The following is a 25747-nucleotide window of genomic DNA, read 5'->3' as shown; positions in this document are numbered from 1 at the left end:
TGTTTAGGAATATTTTGGTAATCTTCATTTTCTAACAATTAAACAAATTTTTTTAACTATCACATTAATTAAATCTTACATTAATTCTCACAAATTTTACCTTTAAATCCATTCTCAATTACCTTCAAATCTACACAAATAAACACCCTTAATAATAAAAAAATAACAAGTTAATCCAACAGCTCTATAGCAAGTCAGGCTAAATTATAAAATTTAATCTATTTTTAATTAATAAGTCAACCTTACTTAATTTATTTTTGACGGACTAAATATTAAACCTAAAATAAATCGAATTATCATCATTCATCTATCATGTCATTTTCATAGTATCAATTGTTGTGAGCCACGTGTCCTCACATAATCTTCGTGTTTCCCAAAGCCACAGTATACAATTTAAAAAAGTTATATAACAATATTTATGGCTAAGATATTTTGGATGAGCCATGATTTGTGATTACTTCTTTCACCATTAAATGCAGTATCAATCATTCAATAGAAAATAACATTATTATAATTCTACATAAAGCAAAATTTAGAATTACAATTTAATCCATTAAACTACAGATTTATAAAATTAGGCAATTTCGTGTGCTTTAAAATTAATGTGGGTATAAATAAATTTATAATATATAAATAAATATAAATTAGTAATTTTATTTTATAGATTAGTTTTATAAAATTAATTTAGATTTTAAATTTATTATTTAAGATGATATTAAAGTTAAAATTTAGTTTAACCAAAATTTATTATTTATTAATTCTATTGTGCTATCCATTATTAGATTATTATTAAATTACTCATAAATTTTAATCTTATAATATGTACATTTACAATATATAATTAATTTCAAATAAACCTTATTTTTAAAAATAAATTTGTAGAGTCGAATTTTAAGATAATATTAATGATTTTTAGGAATTATATCTCTATTTTCATTAACCTTTTAATTAATTTATGATGATGTTTCTTTTATTGATGAAGATTAATTGGTAATAATTTGTTAGTGGGATGAGTTGAACTTACAGTCTTTTTTATAATTTTTTTCAAATTCACCAAATTTACTTTGTATTTTTTAAATATTAATAGAGGAAATTAAACTCAGAACTTCTATTTTCTTCTCTTTTTATTTTATTATTAAGACACTTTATAACTCTTAATTTATTAAATTTTAAAATATTTTTTTCATTATCTTGAATTTTTATTTTTTTGTTGTTTAAAAAAGTGAATTAATAAAAAAAAAGAATAATGTTATTTTAGTAATGACAAATTAAAATACTTAAATAAAAAAAAATATTTTGATCATTTGATTAAACAATTTTTTAATAAAAATTTAATTAAAAATATAAAAATTGTAAGTCTGTGAAATATGACTATTAATTCTGTGAAATACACCATATTCTAAATAATATATATATATATATATATATATATATATATATATATATATATATATNATATATATATATATATATATATATATATATATATATATATATATATATATATATATATATATATATATATATAAAGGCTTTCTAATATAGTTGTTATTATTGTATATTGATTATTTCATTTACGCATTTTTAATTTGATCTCCATGCCTACGAATCAACAATAATTATAAAATTAATGATGTCAAAGACTAGCCCAGTAATGTCTAACACGCAAAACTAATTTAATAAATTGTACATATAACGTTAATTTGAGAAATCCTTCACGCCTGCATGGAGATTAATTTATTTGTTTAACTTAATAGAAATAAGTAAACACTTCAACTAGTTTTTAAAATGTCCATTACATGATTACATTAATTTTAAATATTTTTACATTAATTTATTGTCTTGTAACTTTGAAATAGTATTGAATTCTTCTTTATATAAATAAAAAATAACATAAAGGCTAACTTCAACCATTACTCATTATCTTTGAAAAAATGATTTGTAACATTTATTTAAAGGCTATTGTAACAAACTATATTTTTTCTAATAAAAATAATCGCAGTAACGTTAGGAAGTATCGAAAGCTAAATTAAACGATTTAAGAAAAAAAAAAAAGTTGTCCTTTAATATATCATCATAGGATCTCTAGCGGAGGATTTCATGCCTTTTTTTTTCCTTTACAGTGGAAGCCAAGAAAGAGAATTAGGTCAAATATCTTAATAGCTTCATTATCAAATTAAACTATTGCATTTACTTAACGTCAAGCCTAAAAAAAAAATGAGGTTTACGACGGTTTGCATCAACTAAACATTAATGAAAACTTAAATTAAATTTTGTATGATTAGTGATAAAGTATTTGACGAAAATTCTGAAAACTTACTACATAATGTAAATAATAGATTTGATATTTCGTATACTTGTTGAATGCGATGCATAAGCTTTGCTACGTTAGAAAATTACTCAATAATTGTTCATGTATTATATGAAGTTTAACACTACAACCGGACACTTGGACATTCCTGATGATGATTTATTATGAATTATTAGAGTTTATATTCATATCATAAAATGTTATATTTAATTTTATTATAGCTATTGTACACATAAGTCAAAATTCAAATTACTACAATAATACTAAATATGTTTACTAAATAGGTTTAAAATAAATTTATATAAATACATGATATATAAGTCTGCATCATGCACAGTTTTTTCATAAAATTAGGAACCGAATTATGAAAAGATTTTTTTTTTTTACATCATGCCTTATTATGTATTTACATAATATTATTAGATAGTTAAATTGAAATTTTCTCCTTTTCTTCAGCAAAGACTATCTGACTTTGAAATATAGTAACAATTTGTGTTATCCTTTTTATTTACTCGTGAAGAGATAACTTCAAGTTGTTGTGAGTCAAACTCACTCTCAAAGTCGTTGCCTTAACATTGGAACGGTTCCTTGATCTATATAGTAGTGAGAACCATGCTTGTAATTTTAGGAAAGCTAAGTTTTTAGTTTTATAAAAATGAAACATAATTATAATTTTTTTTCTCCTGTAGTTATTGATAGAAAAGTTTAAAGAAAATAATTTCCAGCTGTGAACTAAAGTGGGTAATTTTATTGGAGTAACAGTGATATTTTTACGTTCATTTAACATAAAATATAAAAGTAAAATTATCATAAAAATGTAAACTTTTGTATATTTTTTAAAAAAATGAATAAAAAATAAGTAAGAATAGTGTCAAATAAATGTAAAAGATTTAGATGTGTAATAAAATTATTTTTATTTTATTATTCTTAAAATGGAAAGGTCCTGTTTATTTATTTCACGTGTTAGAAGTGCACACACTCAGCAGATATTATTTGTCCTCTACGAATATGGCTAAACCATCCACATCTATATATGCACCTAACCTTGGGGTATCGGTGGGTTTCATTTGATGCCTTTTCCCTACCTTCAAATTCCATACACCACTATTGAAGTCAAGTTAAAAATAATAATTAATAATAATAAAAAGCAAGTGAGCCTTTAATAGCAGAGAATACAAAAAAGGTAAAGGGACATTTATAATATTCTAAAAAGAGCATATGTTAAAGACTATTCATCTTTCTGGTTGAAAATTATGCTACCCACTGCACTCCTCGAAGCCAGAGGACAACTCTGGCCATGAACTATGATTTAATCCTCTTTTCTCGGTTACCTACTTTCAGGAGAAGATATCGAATTAACAAAGAACTTGCACAAAAGTTATATATAAAATACAAATGGGGTAAGATGGGAAAGAAAGGAAAAGAATATTGTACAAAACATATAAAATTAATATATGAATAATTAATTAGAGAGATCGGTAAAAGATTATTGTCTGCATAACCATTGGGCTTAATTAACTTGCCGCATATTATTTGTAAACCTAAACAAAAATCCAAGTTGTCGTTTCTATTCCCTAGTTGCCCTAATTCACATGCTTCTATTCAAAATAGTATTTAGATAAATAGCCATTCAAAATAATTACATTTGATGCTTTAATTTGGCTGGAAATTAATATTCTCTTCAAACAGCACCCATTCGGCGAAGCCCAAACTCTCGAGGAATGCCAATCATTTAGAACTATACTACAAAATATTGTGCATGATATGTAAGGCAGATAAACAAAAATATAAAAAATAAAAGTTATTGCTAACATTATTTTCTCCACCTAAATATATTGCGAACCTGTGAATCTCTGCTTGCTTGCGATGTGAAAAATCAGCAACATGTAGCCAAAGATGACGTGTCTTTATTCTGTTCAAATTGTTGAAGCCCATACGCACATGATTTGGACATCAACAACAAGCTTACTAGAGGCTAGAATAACTCCAAAAGAAATTCATACAGAAAAAATTTCCGTGCCACTCCACTTATATACATACTTTGGTTAAACACTCGATAAATTAGACAATGGCAGAAAATTGAGACATGATTTATGCCTTCGATACTAAGTATGGATTTAATGTCCCCTCCTTAGTTGCAGTCAACCAATTGTTATGATCTCGCCCACGCACATGCTCCCTCCACATTTGGCAAAGGGATTGTTTCGTGACAGCATACCTACCATGTGCTCGACAAACAGACGGTGTGACCAAATTTTCAGGATTTGAAAAGGATTGGACCTATTTCAATATTACTGAATAGTACATACTGTGTGATGGAAATAAAACATAAATGTCTATAATTTATGTCATTGTAGAGCATACGCAGTTCTCATTCACATTTGAATGAATAAATAAGTATGAAGCATGCAGTATTACAAAACATTTTTTTCATGGGAACAAAGTTTGAGATCTATTTCAGCTGGATTCCATGAGGGCGATTTTTACTCATCACCCAACCAATAAAAGATCATAAGCAGGAATTGATCCGTCTCAATACCCTGTATCAAAAGGGTTCAAGGGCAAAAATGTATTCCAAAAGCCATGGAATTCGGAAACTACAACATCTCCATAAGCAAAGGAAATCCAATTAAAACAGATTCTTCAGTTATTTTAAGTCAAGCTGATGTTACAAGTTCCTTTATACAAGAGACAGTGGATGAATGAATAAAAAAGATTTGACAATTAGCATTGGCACACTATTCCAGTGTTTATTCAAGCAGATGTATAATAATAGAAAATTAAAACAGAAAGGTTCTTGATGGCCAACCTTTCCTTCTATATACAGTCAAGGTGAATAAATGGGAAGAAATCAGACACCACGATTGGGACAGACATTTGCAAAGTGAGATGGATCACCACACCTAAAGCACCTTCTACCAGAAATAGGATCTCCGGTTGCTGAAACAAATGTTGTGGCAGCAGCATGAGCTCCAGTCTGGCCACCTCTACCACGAGATCCACGCCCACCAGCTCGCCTGGGATTGGAGGATGGAATACTATTTGAACGCGATGCACTTCTGCCTCGAGTTCCGTCATTGAGGCTATCCTCCCACCTGTGGCAGGGTGATGAGGCTTATAATAACATAACTATCTCAAAACCATGCAATATGGTCCCATTTCTATAAACTGTTCAAAACATGTTAGTTTGAGCTATTTGGGTGGATGAAAAGCAGCCTTAAGAGAAAGAGGTTGGCAGGTTCATCATTCAGTTGTTAAGAGTCCAGATACTTTTAAGTGCCAAAGATGAGACAGTTACATAAAATTGGAACACCAGCCAGTAAACAAAAATTGTATTTCAGACACAAGAGTAAATATAGCAGAAAAGACTGAAATATAATCATACAAAAAAAAAAAAAAATTCAAGACTTCACGTACACAAAAAAGTTGCATTCCTGCGATTGACATGCATAGAACTTCCTTCCCCTGTTATTTGCTGTATTTGCAGTTCTCAAAATACATGGTGTTCCACACGAAGTGCATGAAACAGAAGCTTCCCCTGCATTGTTTAATGGTTTATAAAAGACAAAGCTTTAAATTTCAAATTTGACAGCTGCTAAATGACTGCAAAAAGCATGATAAAAGAAGAACAAGGTTTCCCAACATGATGCAACTAGCTGAGAAGATTACATTTTGGAAAATAAGTAAGTTTTCACTTTTTAACATCCCACTGAAAAATATACCCAAGTTATGACCACAAACCATAACTTGAGAGCTTGAGTGATAAGGACACACAGAAACTAGTAAAACATTAAAATTTAACACTAATTATCTATAACATAGGTTGCATTGGACCAGACAAATTCGTTTCTAGGGCAAGGAAGGTTGATAACAAAAACGGAATAAAAACAAATTAAGGGAAAAAAGAAATAGAGAAAGAGATGAAAAGGATAAAGTATGTTGCAGTAGTGTCTATTAAATGCCTGAAATATGAAGACATACGAGAAATCTTGAAAGTTGAAAAGTATAATAAAAAGATTTCAGAACCAAAGCTTTATACGTGGTTAGAAATTGTGCCTTCACGCTTTATGTGGTTAGACCAACAGCTACAGTAAATCGTAGACCAACATGAACTGAGAATAACAGAAATTATCAATGAAAGATTACAATGAATAGCTTCCTGGCCTTCCCAATACACAATGATCACCGTGTAATGAAATGCATTTCACGAGAGCAAATAAATTTGTATCACATGTCAGACCAAGCCCATAGAATTAATACAAACTATTTTATAGTAAATTCCTCAATAATCCATCTCTACATATTCCTAAATTAATGTCAGTATTCATGAATCATGATTCACTGTAAGCATTTGCTCATATCCCTGTGATAACACTAGATATCCAAGAAATACATTTATTTATTTCTCAAAACTCTCTAAACTGGAAAAGGATTTTAAAATCCACAGAAACCTTACCATTATGTTCACTTCTTCCACGATGTCCGACATTCCCAGAGCGTAAAGGACAATCATTAGAAGAATGACCTGTTTCTTGACAGTTCACACAAGGTCTTTGTCGTGGGTTAGTATGATGGGCATTGCTCGGTGGCGCAGTTGGTCCTCGAGGTCTTGCTGGAAAACATGATAAGCTATATTGTGAGGATTCCAATATTTATTCATGGAAACATTAGGAATAGCAGCAAACAGATTAAAACATGTATTCTATCCTGTTCCCAGTCACTGGCTTGTGACCACAATTATAAAACATACTCAAAGCTGAAGATTAAAAGAAAAACAAAAGGTAAAAACTAGCAAAAAGGTTTTAACAATATCCACGAAATAAATGCTATTGTCCCCTAAAAATGTTTGGATGACATTAATCCACTCAAATTTTGTATTGAAAAATGCCATATACACATTGGTTATTTCATAAGTATGCTCACCTTAAATGCTTATAACTCTTGTCCAACACAACATCCCCCTACATTGATATAATCCAACAATACTTTTAATAGAGTTTCCAATAATTACTGAGTCATTTAAACAGACCTGGCATGCGAGATCCCCTGCCACATATTTCTGTCATCTGTGAAAGAATCTCGTCACAGCCACCAATGCATCCTACATATCACATACATTAATCAAACAAAAACATTTTGACTAAAAAAGGGGTTTGAGTCATACTTTTTAATGAACAAACAAGTTATTCCATATTGAGTCTAATTTTTCACTTTTGGCAGATATCAAAAGGTGAAATCAGGTGAAAAGAAATTAATCTTGCAGAGGTGCACCTACCCAAATGGTTGACACTGTAGTTTGGTGGAATTTCCAGCTGCCTAAACTTGAATTGAATTAAGTAAACAGGACCTATAGTATTGTATGCAATCAGATATGACAAAAATATCCAAAATAAGACGCAGGGTTAAGATCACTAAAACATAAATAAATTAGAGAGAAATCATTATTTGTGAAAATGAATTCCATCCCGCTAAAACAGGTTTACAGCAGGCATTTATATGTGCCTGTACAGCTAACTAATTCTAACTAGCACTTAGCTTAGTTAGAATTACAACTATATGAGATCTACTGCAGTACAAAGTATTGAAAAAATACAGTACAACACGGTAAAACTACACTCTCAAAGCTATTTTGGTATTCTAGGCAACAAAACATCTCCCTACTCTACTCTGAGATCCCTTGATTCATGGGATATTTCTAACGTCAAAAATCTGTGTAAATGACAAATTTCCTAAAATATATTTCTTCAAAGTACTGCACATTATCACTTCCAATACATTATCATATTCAAGAAAATAATATTGTTCGAAATCTCTATTTCTTTCTTATCCCACTTAAATCCCTATGATTATAACTTAAGTGCTTATAGTCTGTAAATTCAAGACTTTATTATTCTATTAAGAAAAAGTGGGAAAAGGCCAGAATCCCACATTAGTATCTGTGATTAAGTCACAAACCAGGAGTACAAATATTGCACGTATTGGTGGTCACAACCGCTTCTGATAGTGATCCAGGGAGCCAGACAGCATTCCTACACTGTTCATTTATTTGTAGACATCAAATTTATATTAGCATCTGTCAGTTGTGATCTGAAGAAATAGATACAGGCAACAAGGGAGGAAAACCACACAACTTTCACAAATCGGTTAATATGAATTTGGAGAGGATAAAAATCAGATTTTTAATTATGCCTACTACAACAACACATTTAAAAATAGCACACGGTGGAGGAAATAATTTTCAAAATATTATCATCAATATGAAGAGGTATTTACAGGACTATGCATCTTAAGTATAAACTATTGAAATTTAATTTGTTTACATGTCCCAACTTATTGGTGCATATATAATTCCTGTTATCTATCTTACAGAGTTAATGAGTATTTTACTCCAGTTACTTTACATTTTTGTACAGCAATAGATTACTCTTTTTCATGCAACTAAGTTATAGATAGCAGTTACTTGTTGAGACGTAAATACATGTAACTGTTGGAAAATGTCACATCCCCGCCCCAAGTCTTGAACTGGGCTTATATGTCTGTTAGATAATTTCACTTAATTTTTAAGCTAAAATCTAACATATTAGAGCCTATAGCTCATCTTGGTAATCGTGTAGTTCAGCAAACATCTGTGGAGGGGGAATGTTGGAAAGTCTCACATAACCTACCACTTGGTTTTAAACTGAAATCTAACAGTAACTCAGCTGTACGGAGGTTGACTCATTTTACCCAATGACAACCTCGGGGGAATTACCCACACTTTCTGAAGCAGGAGTACTCATTAGCCACCAAATTGAAACGGGCTTTGATACCAGTTCGTTACAAAATGATGGGGAGCAGTTAAAAATTTAATTTTTCTTTTATTTACGTGTTTCTCTCTTTTGTCCACGAGGGCACAGTAAAATATGTTGCAACTTTTAACAGCGCAATTAACAGATACCTGGAAAAAGAAAAAGAAAAAACCAACCTGAGGGTAACCCAAGCATCCAACCATAAAATTGCCATCCTGGTAAATGATAATATAAAAATTAATCAGATAAAAGGTTATGCCTCTATTCCTTTTGTATAAAAAAAAAGAAAAAAAAAAAACTAAGTATAGGATTAATTCGCCTAGTGTAAAAAATACACGTAAAATATGGATTAAGTCCAAATACACATAATATTTTAACTAAAATATCTAACACCTTTCAAAACTATAAATACCATAAACAAAAGGCCAAGGTGAATATTATGATTAAGGAAGCCCTCAAACACGTTAGCAACGAAATTATGACAAAACACTTATTACTTATGTTAGGATATTTATCCTATTTATCATCATGTTATGTAAGGATTGCCCTATTTATCATGATTATATTATGTCTAGTGTTATCCTAATTATTATGTACTCTTGTATCAATTTATTCTTATAAATAGAAGATTATGAGAGGGATCAATCAAGTTCGGTGTCGGTGCCACCGTCAAACGCTAGCCATCGTCGGCCGCTGACCTCCATGTCACAATTTCGTCCGACGACCACAGGATTTGATTCGTCTTCTTCAAAGATGGCATCTGGAAGTACTCTTTCCTTCTCCAGAAGTCCATCAATTACCTCCAAGAAGCTAAATGGAAAAAATTATCTATCATGGTCTGCTGCCGTTGAAATGTAATTCCTTGGCCAAGGGCATTAGAACCACCTTGAGCGAGATGGAAGTCGTGTGCCTGCTGAAAAAGCTGATTAGTGGAAATAAGCAGATTTTCAATTATGTGCCCTATTATGGCAATCAGTGGAACCCAAACTTCTTATATCTCTGAGGGCTTTCAAAACTTGCCATTCCTTTTGGAAAAAAGCTCAAAGCATCTATGGCAACGATATTCAACATCTTTATGACACTACAAACAAGCTTACATCTCTTAAAATGACAGACCATGATATGGTGTCCTTCATGGCTGAAGCCCAATCTACTATCGAAGAACTCAAGATGTTTTTGGAAGCGGACCCATTAAAGGATATCAAGAAGAAACTAGACAAATTTTACATGGTCATCTCAGAGATCAACTTCTGACTAGTCATGAGGTCGCTTCCATGGAAACATTGATCACTCACCTTCTGCGTGTCCCGATACCTCAAACTCAGGAAGTGCATGAACTAGTGGAACCATCTGTCATGGTTGCCATACGAGGAAGAGGAGGATGTGATACTAGAGGAGGAGGATGTAGAGGCCGGGGACGCCCTCAATGCACATACTGTAAAAGGATGGGTCACACTCTAGAGAATTGCTACTCCTTACATGGTTTCCCTACCAAAACCGTTAATATTTCGAAGACTGAAACTCCCACTTCTAAGTTCATCGAGGATGAATATGAAGAGTACCTAATGTTAAAGTCTAACAGCTTGGCACATCCATCTCAATCTCCCAATACATCAACAACTTGCATTTCTCAATCCATAAAAGGTCAAAATTCATGGGTAATTGACTCAGGTGCTTCTGATCACATTTATGGTAATACCTTTTGTTCTCATCTATTTCCTTTCAAGAAAAACCTCATTTCATAACCCTTTCAAATGGATCTAAAACTTCCTCCAAAGGAGTCGATCATGTTTCCTTGTCTTCCTCCAAAGTGAGCAATATCTTACCAAGTGTGGAGATCTCTGTGTATATGTGTGGTTGTTGAACCTCCCTACAAATGGTATCAGAGCCATGATTAAAACTTATCCTAGCGACATCTGCAGTTGTTGGGCATGTTGTTCCACCCGTTATCGGGCCGCTATCGGACCACCCATTAAATGTCTAATCTCACGCTCAAGATGTATATACCTCGGCGTGAGGGGGTGTGTTGGAATTTCCACATCGACTAGAGATAAGGCCAATTAAGCGTATATAATTGGGTGCAAACCTCACATTACAAGCCGATTTTTTGGGGTTGAGTTAGGCTTAAAGTCCACTTCTAACATGAATTTATGCATGATCCAAGAGAGAGACACATGCAAGCAGTTGATAAAATTCTCCAATACTTGAAGTCAAGTCCAAGAAAGGAGCTATTATTCAAAAGGGAAGACACATTGACTATGAAGATATATATTGATGCTAACTATGCAGGTATTGTGTATTTCTTGGAGATAGTCTGGTAACATGGAGAAGCAAAAAGCAAGATAGAGTATCCTGTTCTAGTGCAGAAGCTGAATTTCAAGCCCTTGCTCAAGGAATGTGTGAAGGAATCTGGATGAAAATCATTTGGATGATCTTAAAGTCAAAGTGAAGAACCCGATGCAACTACACTTGACAATAAGTCTACTATGAGCATAGCCCATAATCCAGTACAACATGGCAAAACCAAACACATTGAAATTGACAGACATTTCATCAAAGATAATCTTGACAAAAGCTTTGTGATTACAACTCATGTTCCTACAGAACTTCAAATAGCTGATATTTTTACAAAAAGGCTTCCTCCGGGTAGATTTCAAGATCTTGTAGGCAAGTTGAGAATGATTAATATTTATTTACCAACTTGAGGGGGAGTGTTGTAATTTGAGATAATATCTTTAGAATCTTCCTAATTAGAGGAAATAGATACATAATCTTTTATTTTATTTTATTTTTCCTAGTTTTCCAAGTTTCCTTATTTCCTTTTTTAGGAGAACTAGATTATTACAAATAGAGGGTATGAAAATGTATTTTTTAATTATTGAGAATAATAAATCAGTTTTATTTTCAAGTCAATATGTAATTCTAGTTTTTTCATCATCCATTCTGATATATGGGGACTTTATCGTATCTCCTCCTTTGGTTTTAGATATTTTGTTACCTTNATTGATGAATATTCAAGATGTATTTGGGTTTATCTTACAAAAAATCGTCCTAAATTGTTAGCTATCTTTACATTCTTTTTGAATGAAATCAAGAACCAATTTGGTCAAGTAATCAAAATATTAAGAAGTGATAATGCAAAAGAATATTTCTCATCCTCATTTTCTGCCATCCTGAGTTCCCGTAGTATCTTATATCAGTCTACTTGTCCTTATACACTGCCGCAAAATGGTATAGCAGAACAAAAAGATAAACACTTGGTTGAATCTGCCCGTACCCTTTTGCTTGGTACCCATATTCCTGTCCAGCACTGGGGGATGCCATCTTAACGGCATGTTATGTTATTAATAGGATGCCCTCCTCCTCTCTTGATAATAAAGTCCCTTTCTCCATTCTGTTTCCTAATGATCCTCTCTTTCATACATATCCCTGAGTGTTTGACTGTGTATGTTTTATTCATGACATGTCTCCAGGTCTAGACAAACTCTCTGCTCGAGCTCTCAAATGTGTCTTCCTATGCTATTCTCGACTCCAAAAAGGTTATTGGTATTACTCTCTTGAAACTAAGAAGTATTACATGCCTATCAATGTCACATTCTTTGAACAGACTCCTTACTTCTCTCCATCTGTTCAGAATGTTTCTATCCTCCAACAAGTCCTTCCTATTCCCGTGACTAAGTCAAATAGCTCCACTGTCTTTGTCATTCCAAGTCTTGATCACAATCCTCCTGCACCCGTTTCTCCATATATTGAGATCATCCCACACACGGCCCCAATGGATAGTTCACCTCCCTAACGGTGAATCTCCTACTTCAAGTTCTTCTCCCTCGTCACCTCCTCCCATGCCTCTTGGTGCAAATGATTCAGCATGGCCTATTGCCCTTAGAAAAGGTACTTGTTCCACTCAAAACCCTCGTCCCATTTATAATTTTCTTAGCTATCATTGATTGTTGCCCTCCTATTTTTCTCTTTTATCATCAGTGTCTTCTGTTGTTATATCCAAGAATGTGAAAGAAGCACTTGATCATCCTGGATGACAACAAGCTATGGTTGCAAAAATGCAGGCTCTTGACCAAGTAATACTCAGGAGTTGGTGCCCCTTCCCCTCATGATGGAAAATCCCTTAGCCTTGGTCAAGAACTTTCAAGGGAGTGAAAGTCATCCTTGAAGATGGTGTCAACTCTACCTTGTGGACTAACATCGGAGCCATCATGAAGCACGGATTGAAGAGTAGTGTAGGAATTTAGGCCATTGTATTAGGCCATGTAGTGTAGGTGTTAGGATATTTATCTTATTTATCATGATTATATTGTGTCTAGGGTTACTCTAATTATCATGATTATATTGTGTCTAGNTTACTCTAATTATCATGATTATANTGTGTCTAGGTTACTCTAATTATCATGATTATATTGTGTCTAGATTACTCTAATTATCATGATTATATTGTGTTTAGGTTACTCTAATTATCATGTACTCTTGTATCAATTTATTATTATAAATAGAAGATTATGAGAGGGATCAATCAAGCCCTCTAGAATTATTTTACAGTTTAATTCTCAAGTGTAGGTTTTCTTAAGGCTTGTATTAAAGCCTAAGTAGCATAGGATTTTCCTTAAAAGTTAGACATCCAAACCAAGTGGAAAGTGTGTGCCATGTGTTATGCTTCCATTGGAGAGGATTTACTTTTTAAAAAGGTAGCCACATGGCACCTCTCAAATTTAGAATAAAATTCTTTCTTATTATATTTATGAGGTTACTAACCTTTATATGTATGCATAAGTCAGCAACATATTTTAGGAAATATGGGCTGCTAATTCTACTGGAGAAATCCCTATGATTACGGAATCAATCAAACATAAATAACCTAATAAAGGCAGCACCCACCAGTTACGGAAATACAGCATATTTAAATAAAAAACTTCCTAAACTACTCCACGCCAATTACTACCACGCCAATCACGGTTTTGAAAGCACCATAGGAGTGGAGAGTTTTTTTCTTTGAGGAGTGGCCACATGGCCCTCTAGGAATGGAGAGGATTGTGTTTTGTGAGTGGCCACATGTACTCCCATTATTGGAGAGGTTTGAAGGCCTCATTTTTTTCCAGTGAGAGCAAAGGTGGGAGATCATGCTTTTAGGGTTAGAAAGAGACACCCTTGGCTATAAATAAAGGTGTTTCCACCCTTGTATTTCATCTTCGAATTAAGTAATGTTATGCTGCCAAAATATGGTCATACTCTTCCTTGATCAAGACTAGAACAACCCTAGAGGTCCTTCTAGTCACCTACCTCCTTGAGTTGCCCTAACCTCTCTTGGAGCCACCAAACACTACACCACCACCACCATATCTCCTAGAGGCTTTGAGCTTTTATCCCATTGATACCTTAACTCATCATCCTTGGACCATTTACCACCACATTTCCGCACCATTCATCCAAGGAAACACCCCTCCATGCACATCTCCTAGCTTTGGCCTAACCTAGCCAAGGAGGTTGCCATCACCTGGGCAAAAAGGCAGTTGGTTGCCAATGGGTGTATGCAATTAAAGTCGACCCCGATGGTAAAATTGATCGACTCAAAGTTCGGCTTGTTGCAAAAGGTTACACTCAGGTTTATGGTCTTGATTATTATGACACTTTCTCTCCTGTAGCCAAGATAACTACTATTCGCCTCTTCTTTGCCATGGCAGCCATTCGTCACTGGCCACTTCATCAATTGGATATNAAGAATGCCTTCCTACATGGGGATCTTGAGGAACAAGTTTATATGAAGCAACCTTCTGGATTTGTTGCTCAGGGGGAGTCTGTTTTGGTATGCAAATTGCATCGATCTCTATATGGCCTCAAGCAATCACCAAATACTTGGTTTGGAAAGTTTAACTCCGTTGTTCCAAAATTTGAGCTAAAACACAGTAAAACAGACCATTCGGTTTTTTAGTGTCATTCTTCTCTTGGGAAATGTGTTTACTTAATAGTATATGTTGATGATATTGTTATTACAGGAAATGATGTTGGAATATCTCAACTGAAAGAGTACTTGTGAAGACATTTTCAAACCAAGGATCTTGGAAGTGTCAAATACTTCTTAGGCATTGAAGTAGCGCAATCAAAAGATGGAGTTGTAATCTCCCAAAAGAAGTATGCTCTTAATATATTATAAGAAATAGGCATGATTGATTGCAGACCTATAGGCAGTCCCATGGACCCAAACCAAAAATTAAGGACAAAAGAAGGTGAATTATTTTCTAATCCAGTGAGATATAGGAGGCTGGTTGGAAAACTAATTTATCTCATTATTACAAGGCCAGATCTATCCTTTACAGTTAGAGTGGTTAGTCAGTTCATGCAGGTTCCATGTGTTGACCATTGGAATGCTCTCATTTGCATTCTATGGTATGTCAAAAAGGCTCCCAAGCAAGAATTATATGAAGATAAAGGAAGCATTTAGGTCTCTGGGTATTATAATTTTTGATTGGGCAGTTTCGCCTATTGATAGATGGTCTACTATAGGATATTGTATTTTTATGGGAGGAAACATTATTTTATGGAAAAGTAAGAAATAGAAAGTAATAGCTTGATCAACAGCTGAAGCCGAGTAACATGTGAAATTATGAGTGAAACAATTTCTTCAAGAGCTTAACTTCTGTGACATCCATACTATGAAGATGTATTGTGACAATCAAGCTACTCTCCACATTGCATCAACTCCAGTGTTTCATGAGGACTAAACTTATAGAAATCGATTGTCATTTTATTCGTGAAAAGTTGTTGACTAAAGAAATATATACTAAGTTTGTTGGGTCAAGGGATCAACTCGCAGATGTATTGGCCAAGTCATTAAGGGGTCATCGGATTGAGTTTATTTGTTCCAAGCTTGGTACATACAATTTGTATGCTCCCGCTTGAGGGGGAGTGCAAGGATATTTAACTTATTTATCATCATATTGTGTCAAGGATTACCTTATTTATCATGATTATATTGTCTAGAGTTACCCTAATTATCATGTACTCTTGTATCAATTTATTCTTATATATAGAAGATTATGAGAAGGATCAATCAAGCCCTTAAGAATTATTTTAGAGTTTCAATCTCAAGTACTTAAAACCTAAATTAAAGTAAATCAGCCAGATAATCCTACTGTCTTTTATTGTCTTTCACGTTCCAGGCATAAAATTATTTACTACTACCAACAACCTAAATTCCACACGTAGACTCCTAGTCTCATGTCATTGATTAACCACTATATGATGAAATGGAATTGAACATGAATGGCACAAGATTGAGCCATTTATTTAATTCCCAAAATTGTCACCACCTTATAAATCACATCAAAAGAATAAAAAAATCAACATTAAAGCTCCAAACTCTGTTTATTAAATGAAATCATTCCCTTGGTAGGGAACCACAACTACCAAATACACATACTCGATTTTTCCTTAGCACCATGTCTGATTCTTGACAAAGTCCGCATCGTCGAACAACCCCCATTGCATGTAGCTCATCATTGCCCGATCTACTAGATCTGCAATAGCGATTGAAGATACCTATTAGCATTTTGCATAAGGAGTCCATATGACTGAAGGATGAAAGATACCTTTCAAAAAATATTGCCATGGCTTCTAAAAGTTTTCCTTTATTCAATCTTGCCTGCATATGTTTACAGATTAGCAGACATTGAAGTTCAAAATCTACATAACTGAATAAACTTGGTTCTGAAAGATTTCAAATATTTGAAAAGGCAGATTGAATGGAAAAACTACATTGAAAAGTAAATTGAATACGAATAATTTTATTCTCGTGTGCATGTTGTTACCAAAAAAATTGCAATTGAAGGCAAAAGATGCCAATACACCAAAAATTCTAATTTTGCTCATGATTCCCCTGCAAAAAGTCCATAAAGTGTGGAGAAAAGACATAAACTCAGTTCGTGGCAACAAGCATCAGGAAAGTTAGACTGCTGTACCAATAAATTTTATATGATCATAGAGCACATCTGACCCTACAAAATGACATCTAAGGGAGTTTTTATAATTCAGAAATGATTAAATGCACAATTAATAATGCATTGCTGTTATACTTAACTGAATAAATACATCACTAGTAACAATTATCCCATCTATAGAAATTTCTTGCTTACATAACTACTATACTCAACCCTCCACTATATTCCCTACCTACAGTATTAGCTTCAAATCCAAAGCTAAGTTGCTCTCATTGTCAAAGGATAGGGAAGAGGCCAGTCAACTGGCATTCAGGATTGATTCCATGGAGTCATTAGACACAAAAAGGACCAGTGTACAATTTTAACCTTCCTTTAATTCCTGATTCCCAAGTTTAATCTCCTTATTTTATTCCTCCCATGGTTTTAGTTCCCTATTTCAGAATTCCGCATTTTTTATCAAATATTCAAGTTTGTATATGTTTCTTTATTTTACATTTTACATGTTAATAATTAAATCTATTCTTAGTAGTACTCTAAATGAATATATTTGATTTGATTCAGTTGAATAAAAATAATCAGAAAAAAAAAAACACATACAACATTAAGAATTAGACAAAAATTTGTGTTCTAAGATGTAAGGACTTAAACCACAAACAAATAAAGGGACCAAAATTGCAATTCAACAAAAAAATAGTACAACCTATTAGAAAGTAAGTTTATGCTTAACTTATCCTGAATAAAATTCGCTTATAAAACGAGGATTGCCTCCACTTATATATTATACTTATGACTTTATCTCTAGTTGATATAGGATTTCTAACATAACCCAACCCACAAACATGGACTCATCACTGAGCTCCCTGCACAAGACATGGACACAAGTCCATATAGAATTTTGTAAATGAAGTTCTCTAGAGGTTTAAGCTATTAGAAAAGTACAACTTATTAGGCAGTAGTTTTAAGCTTAACTTATCTTCACAAAAATTAGCTTATAAAGTAAAGATTTTCTCCACTTATACCCTATAATTTGACTTTATCTCTAGTTAGATATGGAATTTCCAACATAACCCAACCCACAAACATAGACTCACCACTGAGCTCCCTGCACAAGACATTGGACACAAGTCAATATAGAATTTTGTAAATGAAGACCTTCACAGGTCCCTCACTAGGGTTCCATAAAGGTACATACAGGTACCTGTAGTAAATTCTCAAATACTTCAATGACCTAGAAAATATTTGAACAAGAAAACTGGTCCCTAAACTATTTGAAACTTTGCAAATAAGTCCATGTAGTTTGCAGAATCCTAGCAGGGAACATATTAAAAGAATTCTCAAAATGTTAAGAGAAACGAATCAATTTAACCTTTATAAAACAAACAACCAATTATTATTACTATCTAGACGGGTGACTATTATATGACAAGAAACCTAAAATAGTTTGCAACCTCAATGATAAAGAAAATTATGAAATAAAAATTCAAAAAGTTGCAATTTTAACATAATTTCAAGGGACTAAAGAACTTCTGAATAACCAAACATAGGTAACAAATAATAACTTAAAAGCAACTGAGCAAGAAACAAATAATTGCTTACATCTAGGAAACAAGCCTCCATCAGCTGCAAGCTAGTTGCCAAAACATCAGCTTTGCTTTTATTTCCTTCACTAACAAATTTCATGTCACGTTCCATAACTGCTCTAAGATAAGGTTTCCATAGTTTGTACCTGAAACATCAACGGTAACAAAAGGCAAAGGCACAACAAAGTCTACGTTAGGTTAACAGTGTCACAAGGGAGAACACAGATAGGGAAAGCAACATGCTCAGTAAGGAAAAGGATGAAGCAATAAATGTGAAAATCACTTTTTGGATTCAACCACAAACAAGGAATTTAAATTATAAAAAATAAATTATTTGACAAATGATTTCTGCTTTAGCAACAATTAACAATCAATACAATTGAGTCAATAGCTGGAAAAATATTAACCACACTTTGAACACCATCAATCATCTGAAACATTATTAGGATGAACCATAAATTCAACACCCTTAGCTGAATGGTTAATTGTCCTTAAACTAGAAATAACTTCACTGATGATTCATCTTTTTTCTTTCCTAAATGTTTTCAAAAAAGAAATGATTGCATTTAACTGAAAATAGAAATCCACTCAAGTTAGGTCAAGAATAAATGAACATAATTACTTACCCCATGTCGTCATATCCCATGACAAGTGCCTCACCCTGCAATAATATCCAGCTTGTCATTAATAACAATGTGATACGAAAAAATATCATTTTTTTTTGTTTATGCCAGTGCAGGTGCATCTTTGAGAATTAGATAGATGATAACTAAGCTATTAAAAAAAGATTCTTCAATGAAAATACAGTAACCTTTTCAATTTTTTGTTATAATGATCTACTTCTATTTTTATGCAAGTAAAAACCACAAGGATACAACTAAAGCATATCTAGAAATTTAATAATCATGTAAATCCCACATCACTCTGTTGTGCAGCTCTAATGCTCTGTAGATAATAAAATTAATAACAATAGACAATAGCAAGACTTAATGTCATGCTATGGTGAAAGAATCTTTTAAGTAGACTCCATGATAGATTATTAACTCTTTGTTCATGTTACTGTATATTTAATTGTTGTAAAATTAAATGCAGGAACACAGAAATTCTAATCACTAGTAAGTTTGTAAATGTATTAATTAGTTCACATATATGTATGGGTCACAGTCAACATCTCAATGTTCAGAGTAAAGCCTCAGATAACTGTCAATTAAGACAGATGGTTGACAACTTAATATACTACAACAGTGTAGACAGAATTGATTTTATTATATGAAATATTCATGTAATGACCTATACATTGTATATTGTTCAGAGCATCCTCTTCTAGCCCAATAATCGTATATTAACGGTTAAGAAGTGAATTTTATGCCTAACTCAATCTCACAAAACTAGCTTGTAAAATAAGGTTTGCACCCACTTATATACTCTAAATTGACCTTATCTCTAGTCGATATAGGACTTCCAACATACTCTCACGCCGAGGTACATATATCTCGAGCTTGAGACTAAACATTAATGGGTAGTCCGAAAGTGGCCCGATAACAGGTGAAACAATATGCCCAACAAACAACAAATATCACTAGGATAGGCTCTAACATGACTCTGATACCATGTTAAAAAGTAGACTTTATGTCTAACTGAATCCCACAAAACTGGCTTGTAGGATAAGGTTTACAGCCACTTATATACCTTAAATTAGTCTTATCTTTAGTCGATGTGAGACTTCCAACAATAACTCTTCTTAACAAAAGTCAAGACAGCCCAAGAAAAATATGACAAGAGATAGAGGTTAGTCACAATTTTCTACTGCAACTGCAAATTAACAGTATGAACTTACAAGATTAGTTGGTGTGAAACGAGTGTTAGCATCCTTAGTTGCATAAAATCGATCAAGTAGCTTCTTGATGTGATCATGCATCGTGGCATCTGTACCAATACCCTCCTTTGACAACAAATAAAAACAATAGGTATACAATTGTTAATATCTAATGGCACATTATTGGACTTATGCACAACAAAGTATCAAATTTCTAGTCAATCAGATTCTAAATAATTCTTACCTTGTCCATACAACTCAGCAAATCGGCTTCACTTAAAAGTGGTGGTGGTCGGGTTACTCCTGAATCAAGGATTAATGTTGATGGAATGAACTGCAATATCAATAGCACTGGTGAATATTTATTCTTAGATTTTTTAGAAAATGAGAAAGGATTGAAGAAAGGTAAAAATGTATTACTGGACGTTTTGATACACAGTAACACAAGAGTCTATAAAGGAAAATAAGAAAAGGGTTCAACTGGAGCTGAACTGTTATACAAACCAAACAGTCAACTGACAGAAAGGAAAACATACACTCCAGCAAGCTCAGAATAAGGCCACCACCCCTGTCCTACCTTACTCTAACATATTCAAATATTACATCTATAATATGTAGAAAAAGTATCAAAAAATTGAGTCTAGGATTACAAAGGCTACATGAACCATAATCCAAGTGAATGTGTAACATCTTAGACCCAAACCCTCACTACTAGGGTTGGAAATTAGCAGTGTGAAGTTGCATGATTGGGCATCTACAATGCCATAACGCTACCAGCATCAATATTGGATAGGTTTTAAATGCCATATTAGAAATAAGCATACTCTAGCTCAATATCTAAATTTATCTGTACAGGAAAAGGATCACAAAAGTTTTATCATAAAGTGTAATTTTGGGAAGAATATGATTTTTATTATCTTACATTGATCAAAATTACATTGCAGCCATGTAGGAAAAGACTATTTATAGAAATTCTAAACACCCTCATTACATAATAAATAAAGGAGAAAAAAACCCCGTCCCCAAATGTTGGTCCATTGATGTCTAGCATGCGCATGCCCAACTGATGAGGAAAATGGCAAGTGGAGCTTCACACAGAGCTCTGTTGCAACAAAAAGGTCAACTCACTCATGGTTATTAGCACATTAAATAGATACTTGAGGTAATACATGAAAAATCTTATGTTTTGGTAACATTGCCATAAAAACAAAATTTGCCAAACTCCTAAATATTCAGCCTCTAATATGGAACTAAATACCACACTGGACCTTGCACAAGAATAAGTAATTTATCAAAATGTGCCGTACTGAGATTTGTTGTGTTGAAATTTCATCAGGAAACTGACAATTATGACAAGTAACAGCATGTGAGGAAAATGGCAAGTGCCAGATATGACACGACAAAAAAATACAACAAAGTCACCAATGACTAGTACAAGAATGACTTATAAATCTGATGCCATAATTCAAAGCAAACCTGTTGACCAATGGTATATGTTGGAATCAGTGATCCACCCCAAGATTCGTAGTGATAAACATCCAAGTAGTTTTTCTGATGAGATTACAATAAGACAATAAAATAATCAGAAAATTTGCTTAATGAAAACAATTAAAAACATTCATGGGATGGATATGCACAACACGAGTTTTTAGTAATTCCAAAAGATAATTCAATGCTGAAGTTATCACTATAGATTTGAGTTCGTAAAAAGGAAAACAGAGTTAGTTTGATAGTTCATACAGCAATAAATAATCAAGGAGGTTCAAAATATGATTAAGGAAGCATGAATAGGGAGTTCTTGTTGATGTTTAAGAGTTGAAACAGAATTTTGAATGATTCAAACAGCACTAAGGTTGAAAACAACCAGCAAGAACTATTCCTAAATAGCCTGTACAGAATAAAATCAAAGTGCAGTAAGCTCGTTGTAGCTTTAAGGAGATTTTTTCAATCTGCACCATCACTATTGCTGATTAGTCAGCAATTCACTCACAAAAATTGATTCTTAATACTTTATTCCTCTTAAGAAATAGATTTTAAGCTTAATTCGATCCTACAAAACCAACTTGTAAAATGAGATTTGCATTCACTTATACAGTAAATTGTCCTTATCTCTAAGAGTTAGTAAGGAATATCCAACACTGATAGGAATGAAAATAGATGGAAAGTTTATGAGAGAAGGAAGAGAGTTACTTAACCATAACAGACTAACTATCTATTTCAGTTAGTATAGGCGGGAATAGAAGTGTATAAATAGTGGGGAGATTAGTTAGTGGGGGACTTTTTGACTGTTACAATTGTTAACAGGCCTAGTCCTGTGAAAGGGGTTAAGCCCTTGTATCTGTTGATGTACAGCTATTCTTTGGTGAATAATACAAATTCATATTCTTTTCTTTCGTTGCTTACCGATTTTGTAAGGTGTAGAGCGTTCTTGATCAGGTTTCTTTATCGAAAACCTATCAATTGGTCTGACCTGTCAGATTCCAATTAGAGAGGGGTGTTTGACACGCATGATGGAGGGAAGAGTGACAGCAGTTGAAGGTCAGTTGGAGGTGGTTGAAATCGCGGTGGCTGAGACGAAGGCCAACACAGTGTATTTGCGTCATGAGACAGGGGCCTTAAGACAGAACTATGAAGCCATGTGACAGGATGTTCAAGCGATCTAGAAGATGCTTGGGGATCGCAAAAGCGACCTAAATGGAAATCACCAGGGTGGCAGTCAATCGTCGGTGAATGATAACGACGACAGTGGGCACAACGGAGAGGGAAAAAGAAAGGGCGCAGGGAATCAAGAAGGACCGGCAAATTAGAGGAAACGGGTGGAATTACCGGCGTTCGAAGGGGGGTGACCCATTAATCTGGATTAGTCAAGTCGAGAAATTCTTCAAAGTGCAAAAAATTGATGAGGAGGAGAAATTGCAGTTGGCTTTCATCAGGATGGAAGGGTATGCAACCTACTGATTTCGTTTCTGGAGGGAGAAAACCAAGAACAATTCTTGGGAAGGACTAAAAACGGCGTCGGTGATCCGATTCGGAGAAGGGGGTCGAGGGTCAGTTTACGAGAGTCTGGCTGCCATTAAACAGGTATTTCAAAGTGCTCGTGGGGCAAACAATGAAGATTCCGAAAGAGCAACTCTTGGGGTATTTCATGGCGTGACTTCGAGAGGAAGTGTGTGATCACGTGAGACCCCATGATTCCCAAGACCTTATGTCCGCCATTCGGGTTGCACGAGACGTTGAGAAACTGTGCACACATTCAAGGGTTGGAGGAGGTTCGGCGATCAAGGTTCAGAGTACCTGGGGAGGGGCGACGAAGGTTGTATCAAGGGGCGAACCCAGTCGTGAGATACAAGGCCGAGGAGGGATAGCTGAAAGTACGGGATCTAATAGGAGGGAGACGACCCAGGGCAGTGGGGTTGTGAGGACGAATGTCGAAGAAAGAGGGAGAAACGTCAGAAACTTGCCTTATTCGGTGTTTTTTATGAGAAGGGAATAAGGAAGATGTTTCAGGAGCGTCGGGCCTTTTTTCTCCAGGGCACCGTTGTCCAGAAAGAGGATTAAGAATGCTGATTCTGGCTGAAGAGAAGAAGGGGGCGACGAGGCAGCGAGGAGCTGGATAACGCCCAGATGGAATTATCGCCGTTTTCTATTGGGGGGTTAACGTCTCCGAAAACGTTGAAATTGAGAGGATGCATAGGTGGGAGAGAAGTGTTAGTTTTGCTCGACAGTGGCGCCAGCCACAATTTCATACGATAGGAACTAGTGGAGGAAAAGAGACTAGCGGTGACCGATACAGTGCCTTATCGTGTAAGCCTGGGCAATGGATACCGGAAGGAGGCTCGAGGTTGTTGTGAGCAGGTGAGGTTAGAGATGGGTGGAGCAGAGGTCGTAGAGAGGTTCTACTTGTTTGAACTAGGAAGGGTGGACGTGACATTGGGCGTTGAGTGGTTGGAGAAACTGGGGAAGTCACCATGGACTAGGGCAAATCAACTATGATGTACTAGCAACGGGGGAAGAAGATTTTGATCAAAGGTGATCCAATGTTGGAGAGAAAGGTGGTGGAACCCAAAGCTCTATTCAAGATGAACGATGTTGAAGCTTGGCTATTGGTGTGGGAGCTTGGTTCATTGGAAGCGAAGCAGGATAAAGAGTGTCGGGGTTTAATGGAGGGACAGGTCAACATCAGACCCTACAGGTACCCTCATGTGATGAAGGGAGAAATAGAGCAGCAGGTTGCAGAAATGCTTAAAACAGGGGTGATACGACACAACCATAGCCCATACTTGAGTCCTGTCATCCTAGTGAAGAAAAAGGATGGCAGCTGGAGGTTCTGCGTCGATTATAGGGCATTGAGTTGTGCCACTGTGCCGGATAAGTATCCAATTTCGGTAATCGAGGAGCTTTTGGATAAATTACGGGGGGCGTGTTACTTCTCGAAGGTTGATCTGAAAGTGGGTTACCATCAAATCCGCATGGGGGAGGAAGATATCGAGAAAATTGCTTTTAGAACACGTTAAGGGCATTACAAGTTTATGGTAATGCCTTTTGGCCTCACAAACGCCCCTGCTACGTTTCAGAATGCCATGAACGATCTCTTCCAGCCCTAACTGAGGAAGTGCGTCTTGGTATTCTTCGATGACATCTTAGTCTATAGTAAGACATGTCGAGATGGTGCTATCAACTTTGGAGAAGAACAAATGGGTGGCTAATCGTAAGAAGTGTGAGTTTGGGCAAACTCAAATTAAATACTTGGGTCATACCATTTTAGAAAAAGGGGTTGAGTTTGATTCTGAAAAAGTGAAGGCGGTGATTGAATGAGGCAGGCCAAAAACGGTGAAAGGACTAAAGAGGGTTTTTGGGGATGACAGGGTATTATAGAAGATTTGTTCGAGACTACGGAAAGATAGCCAAGCCCCCTCACGGAGCTATTGAAGAAGGGAGAATTCTTATGGAATGAAAAGGCAGAAGAAGCTTGGCAGAGTTTGAAGCAGACAATCACGACAACTCCGGTGCTGTCTTTACCAGACTTCCAGCAGCCTTTTCACATAGAACGCGACGCCTCTGGCAACGGTGTGGGGGCGGTGCTAACTCAAGGGAAGAGACCAATTGCTTATTTCAGTAAGGGACTATCAGCAGGGACGTTGAAGAAGTCAATATACGAGAAAGAGTTGATGGTTTTGGTGCTAGCAATACAACACTGGAGACCATACTTACTAGGACAAAAATTTGTTGTTCATACAGACCAGAGGAGCCTCCACTACTAGCTGGAACAGCGGATTACTACTCAAAACCAACAGAATTGGATCGCAAAC

At 34.7% G+C, this 25747-nt stretch overlaps 1 protein-coding gene across 3 annotated transcripts in view; it reads right to left on the bottom strand.

Moving 5' to 3' along the window:
- Nucleotides 1-4940: 4940 nt before the first annotated feature.
- LOC106779645 (DNA topoisomerase 3-alpha) overlaps nt 4941-25747 on the bottom strand; it is a 36746-nt gene continuing 15939 nt past the window's right edge. For all 3 annotated transcript variants that reach the window (XM_014667802.2, XM_022776648.1, XM_022776649.1), the window contains 14 exons: nt 21915-21989; nt 20683-20772; nt 20460-20564; nt 19249-19283; nt 18639-18768; nt 16695-16747; nt 16526-16622; nt 9276-9314; nt 8267-8345; nt 7587-7658; nt 7341-7412; nt 6768-6923; nt 5729-5849; nt 4941-5406 (listed from right to left, as the gene is read on the bottom strand). In XM_014667802.2, the coding sequence (XP_014523288.1) occupies nt 5163-5406; nt 5729-5849; nt 6768-6923; nt 7341-7412; nt 7587-7658; nt 8267-8345; nt 9276-9314; nt 16526-16622; nt 16695-16747; nt 18639-18768; nt 19249-19283; nt 20460-20564; nt 20683-20772; nt 21915-21989 (1368 nt within the window). In that variant the 3' untranslated portion in view covers nt 4941-5162. The remainder of the gene's footprint in view (nt 5407-5728; nt 5850-6767; nt 6924-7340; nt 7413-7586; nt 7659-8266; nt 8346-9275; nt 9315-16525; nt 16623-16694; nt 16748-18638; nt 18769-19248; nt 19284-20459; nt 20565-20682; nt 20773-21914; nt 21990-25747) is intronic.

This window comes from Vigna radiata, unplaced genomic scaffold (genome assembly GCF_000741045.1).
Source record: "Vigna radiata var. radiata cultivar VC1973A unplaced genomic scaffold, Vradiata_ver6 scaffold_369, whole genome shotgun sequence".
Taxonomy (NCBI): Eukaryota; Viridiplantae; Streptophyta; class Magnoliopsida; order Fabales; family Fabaceae; genus Vigna; species Vigna radiata.
This window is presented reverse-complemented; position numbering and strand designations above follow the sequence as displayed.